Source organism: Crocodylus siamensis, chromosome 1 (assembly GCF_052110815.1).
Source record: "Crocodylus siamensis isolate JL-2025a chromosome 1, ASM5211081v1, whole genome shotgun sequence".
NCBI classification, from domain to species: domain Eukaryota; kingdom Metazoa; phylum Chordata; order Crocodylia; family Crocodylidae; genus Crocodylus; species Crocodylus siamensis.
The window spans coordinates 205,978,835-205,992,920 of NC_143395.1; the positions used below are offsets into that span (position 1 = coordinate 205,978,835).

Genomic DNA, 14,086 nt, shown 5'->3' on the forward strand with positions numbered 1-14,086 from the left:
TTGCATCTGTAGACTGACCTGTGGCCTGACCCCACACTGGATCCAGCCTGCAGACCAACCCCACCCAAAGGATCTGGCTTTGCTCCCTTTATACCCCCTGCAGGGCTAGAATGTTGAGTACCATTGATTTTAGTAGGACAAGCAATCATTTAAAGCATTAGCACTATACAGTATCAATAAAGCACAAGCTAAATGGGTTAAAACTGAATGACTGATTGATTTCAAAACAAAGGGTATCTATATACGTGCTTCTGGGTGGCGGGGAGGAAGGTGCTTTAACTAGCTTTGAAATGTGGGGACACTAAATACACGTGAAACAGATGCTGCTGGAATTGGTACGCTCCAGTAGATTCACAGCAGACTCAATTAATCAAGTCTGCTCCGACATGTGCTAATTAGTTGTTAGTGGCATACCGCTGTCACATAGGAATGTTCCTAGTGAGCTTCTCTGAAAATCAGTTTTAGACCTGGTACTATTCAGTGGTTGTCAGCTACCTCGTGATAAGTACATTTCATTTCTCATAACATTTGCAGATGATACTTTAGGTTGACTGGTGTGTAATAACAGAGAATGAGGATGATCATGCTGAGCAATTTGAATCAATAAACTGGGCCCATTTGAAGAAAAATATATTTTAAAACAGCCAAGTACAAGATCATGCATCTGAAAACAGAATATAGATCACATCCACAGAATGGGGACCATCTTGGGTAATAGTAGCAGTGAAGAGGATTTGAGGATCATGGGAGATAAGCAACTCAATACAAGCCCTCAGTGTAAAGTGCCAAGGCAGAAAGACCAATGTAAACACTTGGATTTATTGTATAAACAAGGAAGTAGCAGGTAAAGATAGGCAGGTGATGTTTACTTATGTAAACAGTATTGGTAAAACCAGTTTTGGCCTGCTGACTTTAGTTTTGGTATCCACTTTTTAAAAGGATGTTGAGGAATTAGTGAGGATTCTGTAAACTGACACACAAACTGAGGGCTGAAGAAATGTCTTGAAGCAAGGAACTTAGTGCTTAATCAGAGATGGAGATGAGATTTTTTTTTTTTATGATGCGAAGATATTGTTACAAAACCAAGACTGAGCAAATATTTGGGAGATATGCTTTAGTTAGACGCTATTTTATGGTGCTAACTTAAGGGGTTCCTGCATAGCTGTGACTTATTTTATATACCAAGTCAGACAATATGATCAAATGGGTTTATTCTATAGCCTGATGATAAGAGTGAGGACACTTAACCTAAATGTCTCCAAGCTAAATCAGACTGAGCAAGGATATTCCCCCATCCCTGGAATTAGTCCTTGTCCCAGCCACCCCTGTACTTCTGTTTCCACATGCCTTTTTATGCCGTTGTCATTTGTTTTGCCTTCAGCCTGAATGGCTACTGCAGTTTCAGGCTGTCTGTGGGCATGTGTGTAGTATGCTTTAATATGAAGAGTGTTATAAAACATTAAAACAATGATACCATATAAGTTTCTACTTTTTGATTTATCAGGACTTGGCCAAGACAACTGAATTAGATTCATGACGGTGAATGGTAAATTACTACAAGCAATCTAGTGAGCGTAAAGTAGTTAAAAATGATTATCCTAGTGTTCAATACAGGTTTCCCTCGATTTTATGCGGTACATGTGTTCCCGGAGAATGGCGTACAAATCAAATTTGCATAAAGTGAACATACTTTATAATATAACAAATAGGGATAGGTTCCCATGGTGGGGAGGGAGGGAATGAGGCTGGGACTAGGGAAGGGGTGGGGGGAGGGGTGCTGCTACCAGGGCTGGACAAGGCAGCAAAGAGAAGGAACAGAGGAGCACTTGCCCCAGCCCTGGCACCAGCTGCTGGCAGCTGCTGGGCTGCACTGTGCTCCACCTGTCCCCCCTGTGCCTGGGCTCTACTTGTCCACATTCACCCCTGCTCCTGGTCTGTACCATGTCCTGGTGCCGGCAGCTGGTGTTGGCTGCTCCCAGGGCTGCTCCAGCAGGGGCTGGGGTGAGTGCAGACAAGTGGAGCCCCAGGCAGCATGGGGCATGGTACCGTACCCTGAATCCCCCGGGGTATGGTACCAGTCCCCACTCACAGTAAGAATATCAGTAACAATATTAGACTAACTTATGCAGTCAGGTGGAATAGAGTTGTTTTTTTTACTATTATTATTATTATTTATGCAACGTATCATGTCCTATCTCCCTTAAAAGACTTAATCTCTGCTATACTGAATGATCTGCTCTTCTTCAGATCCATGAAGGAACATCTACAAGGAGCATCAAAATATTATCCTCCATCCAGAGTTGTATTTTCCTACCTTAAAACTGAGACACCAAGATCTTGATAGCTGGTCTACTTAAATAGGGAGCATCCCCATCCTAAGTTTAAGGTCAGTGAGTGATAGCCACCTGAAATGAAGTCTTTGTAGACAAAAATGCTTTCCTGCTCAGCCAGACACGCAGGTCTGGGTAGGAGAAAACCCAGCTTGCAAATGAATTTCTTCCCAGGCATCTGCAAGCACAGAAGGGTACAGACAGCCAAAAAGCTTGAGGCTGAATTGATTCATTCTTTGCAGGTTAGTCTAAGTGGCAAAGATTGAACTAATAACCAAATGAACAGACATTTACTTTTGATTCAGGAAATGCAGCCATGTGCCTGCAGTGGCTTAAGCCAGAAGCCTGGGGATGTTGGAGCATGGCTCTCTGACATGTAGCCAGCATGGGCTGTGTGTTTGTTTCCTCTTCCTGCTGCCCTCAAAGTCTGTGGGATTTACAGTCCACAATCATAGCAGCAGGACTCTGCAGGCTTGCTCATCACCGATGTTCCCTCTAAGGAGTAGTGGTCCATGAGCGCGCCGCTTCGGTCCATGAGTTCCCCTCTTTGGAGCTGGCGGAGCCCATGGAGCAGTTCTCCCCATGCTTGCCCATACATGCAGCGGTAGAAGCTGCCCTCCCCACATCCCTGTGCCCCCCAAATGAGCTGATCACTGCTCCATCCTATGCCCCACACTGGCTGGGCAGTGCCTGTTAGCAGCCCTTCACTTCAGCCCCCAGGGCAGTCATCCTGCTTGCCCCCACCTTGCTACGATAGTGTCTTCCCTCTCCCCTCCTCCCCCCTATAATGGGGTGAAGTGCCAAAGAGAATCTATGATGTGAGGGATAGACAATGATTTTGAAGAGAAGTATTTTTTGTCAAGACTAAAAATATAACCAACAGCCAAACTTTTATCTGTTCCATTTAGTATTCTGATTTATTTTTAATCACTGGCCAACATAAATGCCAATTTAAGTACAGTACTCTGCAGTGCAAATGATAAGAGAATTATTTTTGTTCTGTTTATAAGACAAAAAAATACCAAGTGTTGTTTTAATATTCTACTTGGACTCTCTTCAGTTCTGAATTTAAATACAGATTTTTTTAAGTATAAAAAGCAATTCTAGTACCTAGTGTAGAACTTTTAGATTAAGGGCTTCTGTTTTCCTAACAGCTTGCTGCAGAGCTCAATATTTTTCCATTAGTAGCTAGTAAGCAGTGTTCTGCGGGCTCCAGGGAACTGCTCCGCTCTCCAGCCCTGATGCCATGTGCCTCTTCACTCCCTGAGGCAATGCAGGGTTGCGGAACGATTGCCTGGAGCTGGGGGAGCCCATGCCAAGCCCCAGCCCCTGTCCCCTTCTTGGGGAGGAGTTGCTGCCTGCCTTGCAGTGGGGAGCTTACTTTTGGTAAGTGTCCCTCACCAGCCCCAGTGCCTCCACGCCCAGCTCCTCTCTGGGCAGGTGCGTGGCATGAAAAAGTTTGTGCGTGGCAAGATTTGTAATTGTGCGCAGCTGCACACGTGTGCACCTTAGAGGGAATACTGCTCATCACTTCCTTTTGCTGCTTCCGGGTGCCTCTAGGATTTGTAGTCCACAGGTGAAACCAGCACTAAGTTAGCAGGGCAGGACAGCTCTGTTCTGAGGGAAAGGGAAGTATAACTCCCTTCCCTGGCCCCAGACCCCAGCCTGGCTTTGCCTGGGGGGGACCAGTGAGCCAATTGACCCTGCTCTAATTAGGGAGCGGAGTGGTGAAGCCAGCCCCGCTCTCTGGAGCAGACGGCACAGCCCCGCCCAGCCCAGGGCTGCAAAATGCTGTGATGCTATGGGACTCTGAATTTAACTTGAACCAGGAAGGGGTCTGAGACAGTTTCATTAACTCGTTTGACCTAAATCGGTTAAGTCTGAGCTACATTCAACCAGGTTTATCTTAAACCAGTTTCAGCCATTTTGGAACTGGTTTAGGTGTGCTGAACTCCTATTTTGTTACATGTTTAAACTAGTTTCTTGATCACTTAAACTGATTTATGTGTAACTTCTGTCCCTAGCCAGGGACTCTTGTGAACAGGGGTAGATCCAGAGGGGGTGCAGTGGCATGGCTGCACCTCCCTTTTGGGAAGGAGCCTCTGGGGAATTTTAAAAAGTCCTCAAAGCAGAAGAGAATCCCTGCTTTTCCCCTCTGTCCTCAGCGGCAGGACTCCTCCCCACCCCGCCTCTTCAGCTATCTCCCACACTCCCAGTACAACAACAGCAATTGTAGAAGGAGAGACTGAAAGGGAAGGAAGGAGACAGAAAGGGAGAGGATGTGCATATGGGTGCAGAGGAGAAGGTGGGGGTGCTTACTTGCTTTGGGAACTTTAAAAAGTGTTCAGCAGCTCCTGCACCATGGTCTGCCTGCACCTGTGGTATGTGCAGGGAGGATGCTGGGAGCAGGGATGCAGCCACCCCTGCAATGCATATATATGCATACATACTGATACAGGTAGCTGCTCCTGTACTTTCTTTTCCCAAATACTGGATCCACATCCATCTGCAAGTTTACCTGTCCACCCCTGCTTTTAGGTGCAGTGGGGGAAATCCCCTGCAGCAGATTCTCCCACTCCCCAATGTATGCAAGCGGGATATTTTTCCCCCTTGCAGACGCACCTCAAGTTGGAGTACAGCAACCAGGAACATCTGCATAAACTTACATTGCAGCCTTATTGTTTTCCTTGTATTAAAAAAAAATAAGCAGCAGTTAGGCAGCTGTTGTGCTGTGACTGCTGCTTTTTACCATGTTGACCTATATTATCTCTCTCCAGTCTGTTTTATCCATCTGCTGAATGTAGTGTTGTGTTTAGATGTGATTTCTCTAGAGCAGAAACACTTTCTTTTTTGGTTTGTTTTGACAGCATTTAGCACAATGACAAGTGAGACAATTGAGATGTATGCTGGGGGGTTTTTTAAAGATACTTTTATGTAGCCCTGGTCCTACTTATTTATAAGTCCTTTCTCTGACAATAATAGCCTCTTGCTTTGCTCACTGAAGACAGGATGTTAATAAGAATACTAGACTTCCTTGTACATCCCTTGACTGTAGTGTAGGTTTTATTTGGAAGGGAAGAGAAAGGGAACTTGATGTTTCAAGTCTGAAACCTCCGGATAGCAATGGATTATGACCATTTCTTGTGCTTAAACCAGTGCTTCCAAATGGTGCCCACTAATGCTTGTACTTCCAGCTTGTTGTTACAAAAGGAAGACTAGGCCAGAGGAACAGCAATGAAATCTTCCCTGCTAGGCTCAAGAACATTGTTTTTTGCCTACTGTTCTATTCTGCTATGTGTAGGCTTGCTGAGTGTTTTTTGTTTTTGTGTTGTTTTTTTTTAACCAAGAGTGGAAGTTGGGCTTCTCTTACTCACCCACATTTCAAAGAACAGCCAAACTGCTACTTTTAGTTTAGAATAGGATGAGGCTGTCAGTACTGGCTGGCACAGTCAAGAATGAAGTCTGCCAAACTGGGTAAAATTGCCTAAAATCTCTGGGAATTACTGATTCAGTATATCTGTACCCTGTGGTATGTAAAGCATGCAAGCTTAATACTATCTGTTAAATAAGAGTGGGCTTCTTGTTGTCTGCTTTTTGGAATTGGATATGAAATGGCTATTTTTGTCATTACAGGACTATATAGGACTTAATGTGGAATTTATTATGGAGCCCATGAAAAAAGGAAGTTGTAGTTCTGTGAATAAATGGAGCAGGCTCTGTCTGATGATCCATATAAGTTGCAAATAATTAATCACATCTGTTTCATTTCCATCTCAGTAACTGCATTTGATATTGTATTGTTCCTTTGTAATACTGGCAGGGCCATTAGTAGTAATATCCCAAATATATTAATTTTGTTTACCTCTTATACACCATGTACTGCAATGAAAAGGTAGTGTGTCCAACATTTTGACATTCTTATTTTTAGGAGCATTCATACTTTCCCATGATCAAGAAAGCAAAACCTCACTACATTCTTTTTTTTTTCTGGCTCAGGCAGTTATTTACTTCTGTTCAGATGCTTCTGTTCAGATGCTTCTGTTTATCTTTTTGGGTTGGCAGTGTCATGAAAAGAAACAATGAGTTACTTTTGCAGCTGAGAGAAACTAAAAGCCTAAATGGCTAAAGAGAAGCCATCACTGAAAATTAGCATACAATGTGGGGGGGTCAAATATCCAGGCAAACTGACTCTTATGGATGTGCTCTGAGGCGTGTGGTCCAGGCCCTCCAAAAATGATTTTATATCTTACAAGGCAAAATTGTACCTGAAATGTCACCTGGGAACAGGCTATCCAAAGAAAGGGCATGTCTCAGTGGGGAAATGGTGTCTTTTGGATATCTCTGAAAGGAGGCAAAATATTCGCCTGGTCACAATTACATCAGGGGGTCTGCTAAAGTTGTATGCATAGTATGGGCTCCCCACAAATGCAGTGGATAATGTATGTAAAGAGCCAAATAAGACACTGTACTTAAGCTTTGCCTTGAGTGTTTTGTCTCGGCCTTCCTGGGCATCAGGTGCTTTGCTTCTTCAGCTAACAGGCTGAGTAGAAGCTGCATTCTTGGGTCTAAATTACAGGATAAGATCAGCTTATTCTGATATTTTGCTTAGTTTGTTTATTCTTATACCTCTGTCTGTATTTTTAACCTACAGTACTGACTTCTTATGTTTGCTCTTGTTCTTAAAATAAATCTTTGTACAGTATTTTCTTGTATAACATATTTATTGCCAGTAATAACTCTGTCAGAACATTTGACCATACAGGTAGGCCTCTTCCAAGGAAGGAGGTAATCTATCTTTTATGAGCACTTTACTGGACAAGGGTGGGATTCTCCTAGCTTGCAAACTCCCCTCATCCAAGACCTAGTTGAGATGGGTAAGGCTGAGGTGCTACAGGCCAAGGGCTTGGCTCCTAGTTCATCTTGGTTGTTCTCAGTGGTTAAGCAGCAGATGGCAGGGAGGGAGGGGTTTGGGGATGAAGGGCAGCCCGGAAGGAGTAACAACAACCCAGGAGTACATCTCAAAGACTCTCCTGATTTGCATCTGTGGTCAGGGCATCACAGACACTCCTTTAGAACTTCTACAGCATTTTTAGGCAGTTAAATGCACTGACAGTATGAGGTCTTGTCAACACCAAGAAATTGTTGGTAAAAATGCTTACTGTTGCTATAACTGGTTCATTTCTATGAGTGGGAACTATAGTGGACAGTTCTAGACAGCCACTGATATTTTAAACATGATGTTATGTGCAGACAACATTGTGTATAAAAGAGTGGATTTTTCTGTGCATGAAGTTTACCCACTTTTTGCTCACCACCAGTGGAACTGAAAACGATGATGTAGGAAACTCCTGTTGTTCCAGTGCTGGTAGAATACAGTACAATACAAAACAATTAAAATGTGCAGTGTAATCTCCATGGATGGTGCTGTAATGTGGTGGTAGGTTCCAGGATCTTCTGTGTGAGTCACTTAAATTCAGATGCTAGCACCCCGCATAAGATGCAGATTAGTTGCTGTTGGCTGCTGATAGGTGAATCCTGTTTGCTACAACTATGTACAAGATGATGTATTGGATCACTTTTTCTGTAGCATGGGGTTTTTATCTAGGGGTTGACTGGAACTTCAGGGAAATTCTAAGAAAAATCAGTTGGAGAGAAATATTAGAGAGTCACTACTTATTGTTTATGATCAGTGAAGATGAATTTCAGGAATGGGTTAAATTGGAACTGTATATAGTGTGAGTATATTAAAAGATATACCTTACCTGCCTATAGCATATATCATGGAAAAGGTGGGGAACCTCTAATGTTGTAATCTTTAATATTTCTATGCTAGTTTCTTCACACAAATACTGCCTTGCTTTTAGGCCCAACATATGTACTTGTAAAGATGGTTTCAGAATGCATCTTGACATACTTGGTTTGAACTGGTTTTTTTTCATAGTCATCTTTAGTGGGAACCCAGGCAGTAGATGATGATGATGATTATTATTAAGCCTAAAAGTTAAAAAGTGAAACTGACTGGTCATACTTCCATATTTAAATCTTAGTGAAATATGAGAAGTGAACAGAAAATAAATTTAGAATTGCTGAAAAGCAAATCAAATGTTAATATATTCCATTTTGATAATTTGCTCTTGTACTAATAGAACAAGAGGGGAAAATGTCAGTTTTACAGTGACAGCCTTTGTACCTCATTTACGGAAATGTGTGTTTGTAATTGAGTAGCTCATTTTTCTATCTAAGGTTTTCAAGATCAAAGCAGTGCAGCTGGCAGGAAAGCTCCTTCCTGCCTTCAACACACCCACAGGTATACCTTGGGCAATGGTGAATCTGAAAAGGTAACCAATTTTCTTTTGTAATATTTTAAACCAGAAGTCAGAGGCACAGTTCTGTCTTCTCTAGGGAAGGGAAGTGAGGAAGGTACAGTCAAATGGCATTTAACTGCCCTTTAGAATAAATTTACTAGGAGTCTAAAGTCTCTACCGAATCTACATTAAAGTAACTGGCGTGTCTGTTCATTTAGCATAAGAAGCACATGGACTACATGTTTGTTATACAGTGCTCTCTGTTGCCTTGGGACCTGTATTTACTGGGCTTTAGTCACTCTAGACAGCATGTTAAAAATGAAAATAGCTACAGACAACATAAATGTTACGGGTTTCATACGCTGTATGGGGTGTTCTTTTGTTGCATCAAGAAATTGAAATGGTATTACTACTACTATATTTCTAAACAAAAAGTACATTCAGATGGAGCCTAGACTAGAGGTATTTTTAAATATGGTATTTACTCAAATACTTAATGATAAGATGACATCCCAACAATTAGATTCTGTATGTGGAAAATGTATTCATTTGTTAAAATTTTCTGGGTATACAATCTGATTATTGGAAGTTTGCTTTGAATTTCTCCCCCACCTAAATCTTCAGCAGGGAAAAGAAATTTGGGGTGTCAGGTAGCCCCTTTGTTCTTTGCTTCTCCCCAACTTTCTCCCCTGGCAGCCTCTCTTTCCCCTCTCTTTAATGTCAGACCCTGTTCTCCCTGAGCACAAGGAAATAAAAGAGCAAAATTAACAACCTTGAAATTAAACATGGCTGTAGCAATTTGCATGTAGTACCCATGCATTTAGTTCATCCAGAATTGATGCATATTACCTTTTTTTGAAACTTGCAAGTTTTAGCACAGGCACTCCATAAATACACTTTTGGGCAGAACTTTGACATCTACTTACATATACTACAAACTATACATGATATTACTCCAAAGCCAAAAGATCATAATTTATCACATACCAGTAGTTCATTGGGCTGGACCCTACCAGTCAACAGCATTTTGAGCCATGGTGATCCTACAGCTCTGTGTGTGTGTGTGTACTCCAGATATCAGGCACAAAAAATCCATGTTCTAATTAGCCCCCGTTCATGACTTGAACTGGGTATTCTGTACTGGTCCAACCATTCTGAGACAGTGTAAGAGATCCAGAATCTGAGGTTCTGCCAGATCCTCAAGACCCCCCTTAAAAAGGCAGGTTAAGCATCTGCTGAGAAAGTGGCTGCACCTGCCACTCCAGGCTAGCAAAGAGATCCTGCATGTCCCTTGCTGGCAGGGAGGTGCCAGCATCCCTTGTGTGGGTGATCTCTGCGATGTTGTGGTGGTCACTCATGCCTTCTGTTTCCTGATCTGCCCAGACAAGATGGTAAGTAGCATCACCACCAGTGTCCTGAGGGAGATGGCCTACAGAAGAATCACCAGACAGCCCACTGACAGATACCTGGCCACCTTTCTGAACAGTTTACTGGATGCTGAGTTCAGCTAAGATGGCAGGGTCTTTGTTTGATTGTGGAGCCAAACCTATAATGCCACTTACCACCTCAGGAAGTGCATAGGCAGCACCTGGATCAGGTCCAAAAGTGCCAGGAGCTGGGAGTCTTGCTGCTCCCAGCCCCCAGTGCCAGTTGCATCACCATGACCCCTCCCACCTGAGGATCTGCCTGGAGAGGTTCCTAAAAGATGCTGTCTAAGCCAAGTATGCTGGCAACCTGAGGGCAAAACCTGACGAGCTGCCAGAGATATGAATCAGAGACCCTCCCAAAGCGTGGCAGGTCTGCGGCAATGCCATCCAGGATTGGCTGATGAAGGCCATCCTGGCTTCAGCTGGAACCATGTCCGTCAACCAAAGTGTCCAAGGCTGCAAGATTGAGTTGTACTTCCACGTAGTCATGGCCAATGAAGAGAACAAGTGCATCATGATAATAGATGTCACCATCCCATTTGCCTGAGTGGAAGCTGATGCAGCATCAGGTGCTAGTGGACATTTTGAGGAGCCAGGAATACAAGGTGGTGGTTGAGATGCTGATTGTCAGGGCCCTTGAAGCATGGAGCCCCAGAAGTGAGACTGCCCTATGTGTCTGAGTATCCCATAGCTGTATGGAACACAGCATGTGCAAGTGCCAGTATGCAGACACCTCTGTGGACCATTGCTTGGAAGCTCCCAGAAATGATTGTCTGTCCACTCCAGTGGATTGTGACTGAAAACAGTTACAGCTGGACTCTCCCCAACCCCTACAATGGTACTCTGAATCCTGTTACTTGTATTTGTGCCTGCTCTTTAAAACCCATAACTTTTGTAACAAGGAGACTTCTCTGTGTAGGACATTTTGTATCTTTTCTTTGTAAGGGTCATGCCCAAAACTTCATATTTCCTCCCTCCCTCCCCAGGCTAAGTAGGCTACATTCTTACTATGTAACTTAGTTGTGTCCTTCCCTCCCACCCACTCTGTGCTATGTAGCCACAGTCTTCCAGGTCCTTGTATTTCCTTCTACCCCATCAACTATGTAAATCTCTTTTTAAAATTTATTAATATAGGTGCATTTTTGGCACCAAGGGAAGGGTGTCAGGCCTGGCTCTGGCCCTCCCAGTGCCGGCCAGGTATTGCAGTGCAGTACCTCCAGTCCAGTGCCAGTTCCTTGTATAGGAAACACCACCTTTTTTTCGGCCCTAAAAAAACAAACAAACAAAAAAAAAAAGGTACCGTCAATATGTTTGGCTAACATGGGCCATGTGTTTTTTGTTTGTTTTGTTTTGTTTTTAAATTGGTTTCCATTACTAAGCATAGCTGCTTCTGTCAGCAACATAATGATAAACAGTGTATTTAGTGAGAGTTCCTTGTATGTGATTATCAGTGATCTGGGTTTTCCATTCCCCTTGGAAAAATGAAAAAAACTCATGGGTTTTCCCTTTTAACAGAGAGAAATGTGGATTTTTCATTTTAGTGGAGAAACATTCGTATTTTCCACTTTTGCAAAGAGCTGTCTGTAGGCTGGCAGATTTCCAGCCTGCAAGGAGCGGAGGAGAGCAGGAGGAGGGCAGTCAGGTAGGGGGGCAGCATGTTGCCCGTGTGTGCTCATGTATGCACATGGCTACCAGGGAGCCTAGTAAGTCTTGACTGGGGGGGGAGGAGGGGAAGGCTGCTGCCCAACCAGATGATGCATGGGACTTGTGGCCTGGGGCTGGAATGTGTGGTTGCAGGGCCCAGTTGGGGAGCAGGAGAGAGCTGCAGATGGCTCCTTTTGGGGTGGGGGGAGCTTAACCATTTAAGGTCTAGACCTTAACCATTTTGAATTTCTTTAGCTTTATTTCTGTTTTTTAGGTTTTATGTTTATGTTCTTGTCATCAAAAATAAAAGGAACAGCAGATTTCATGCAACTAAGATATTCTGTATCTTTGATATACTGTGATTGCCACTTATTTGTGTACAGTAAAAATGTATCATGTGCCAATGGGGGTGGGGTAAATTTAAAACAACTCCGTCCCCGTCCCCCCCCCCGAGTAAGTGAGTTCTGTACTTGGAAAAATTGTAACAAATTTCTAATTTTCCAAGTATAGAATCTAATTATTGGGATGATGTCTTAAATTCAGAGTTGTCTTGGATTTGGGTAAATAGGGTATCATTTCTCTTCCTTCCTTTTCCCCAGTATGGGTTTGATCTGCTGTGGGAAACTCAGCTGAGGAAGCAAAGAACTGACACCTGCAGTTAAATGTAATAAATACAGAGAGATTAGAATTGGATACTATAAAAATCATATGGAGAGCCTCTTTATTTCAAGGTGTAGTGGAGATATTTTATTGCCTAGTTAAGCAATACTCAATACTTTATCAAGTTATAAAGTGTTTTTTTCAAAGAAATCACTTGTTATTCTAGGTGTGGTGTGATACCAATTTGCTGTGAACTTACTAATAAGTCGCCTAAATTCATGAGATTTACTGCACGTGATTTGAATTCTAATGATGCCCTTTTGTGTCCTGTCCTGTTGTCCGCTGCCCCCCCCCCGCCCCCCCCATGCACACGCTTCCCCTTCTCTGCTCTTCCTTCTATATTCATTGGAACACAGTGGTGTGGGTCGAAACTGGGGCTGGGCTTCTGCAGGCAGCAGCATCCTGGCTGAGTTTGGTACTCTTCACATGGAATTTGTCCACCTCAGCTACCTGACTGGGGATCCTGTCTATTACAACAAGGTTAGTCTGCTTGCATTCTAGTGTTGTAAAAAGACTTGAGATGTATACTGTATGTTTGCACAGGAATGAGAGTGCTCTATTACATTACATAATATGTTGCATTCTGTTACCATTTTTCCAGTAACAGGCAAATAATTTTAGTATTTGAATTTGCAGTGCCAAAATGCTTTAAATTAAAAATAAGTGTGTGTTGTTTTATTATTCCCTAAACATATATTTTAAGAAATCATACTTGTGGTGTCGATCTAAGTGAATAGCTACTGAAAGAAAGTGCCCAATTTATGAATGGCTCTGAAGGATCCTATTTAATTAAATTATGAGTATTTATTATTAAAGAAGAAAGATGACATTTCAATGAACATTGAATGCAGCTGGAAGTCATTTGGGTGGATCCTGATTGTTTTCCTTTAATTTAGGTCATGCACATTCGGAAGCTGCTTCAAAAAATGGACCGTCCCAATGGGCTTTATCCAAATTATTTAAACCCAAGGACTGGACGTTGGGGTCAACGTGAGTACTTATATTGCATTTATTTGTAATTTAAAGGTTTTTTCCCTAGAATCTTTCAAATTTTGCTATTTGGAATGGTAAAGAAACATTATAATTCAGTTTCTGCAGAGACTACACAGCATCATTTGTGTATTTGAACTGTAGAAAGATTTCCAGGACTTTAAAACATAGTTCTAGTAAATATCTTCATGGGTGATCACTGATCTTGATCTGTATTGAACATTTTATATGAATGAGCTGCTGTCTGTGGAACGTAGCATCTGTCCCTTACTTACATGCATCAGAAATGTTTTCAGTAATAAGTATCAGAATAGAATTCATTTCCTTTTCTTTTCTGTTTTCGTATGTGAGAAATACTAACATATCTTTCTGTAAGTCAGCTGGTAAGTAGGTGTCCTAAATTTTGAGAGTCCTACTTGTACAGCTAGTTATAATGTATTGTATTGGTGATGGACTAGTAGGACTTCACTTTTAAATGACTTCTGATTTCTGTTCCTTGTCATATGTAAAATGGGTTGGTGAATCTCAGTTTAGTTCCAATGGATAGGTATGCACATCACAAAAATACCTTTGGAAAAGATTATTATCAGTGGTGTGCTAGCAATGTCAGCAGAGAAGTCAAGTATTGACAGGCCATATAGATGGGCATGATTCTGATTAAGTGTTTCCTTCAGGACAAGTAAGTCAATTATAGTGGGACCTGTACTTGTTCTGTGGGTATATAAAGTTC

At 42.4% G+C, this 14,086-nt stretch overlaps 1 protein-coding gene across 1 annotated transcript in view; it reads left to right on the top strand.

Annotated features, from left to right (window-relative positions):
- The window catches only part of MAN1A2 (mannosidase alpha class 1A member 2), a 179,282-nt gene that overhangs the window by 112,275 nt on the left and 52,921 nt on the right, over positions 1–14,086 (top strand). The window contains exons 6-8 of the mRNA XM_090053566.1: positions 8,574–8,668; positions 12,723–12,846; positions 13,263–13,356. Of these exons, the coding sequence (XP_089909692.1) occupies positions 8,574–8,668; positions 12,723–12,846; positions 13,263–13,356 (313 nt within the window). The remainder of the gene's footprint in view (positions 1–8,573; positions 8,669–12,722; positions 12,847–13,262; positions 13,357–14,086) is intronic.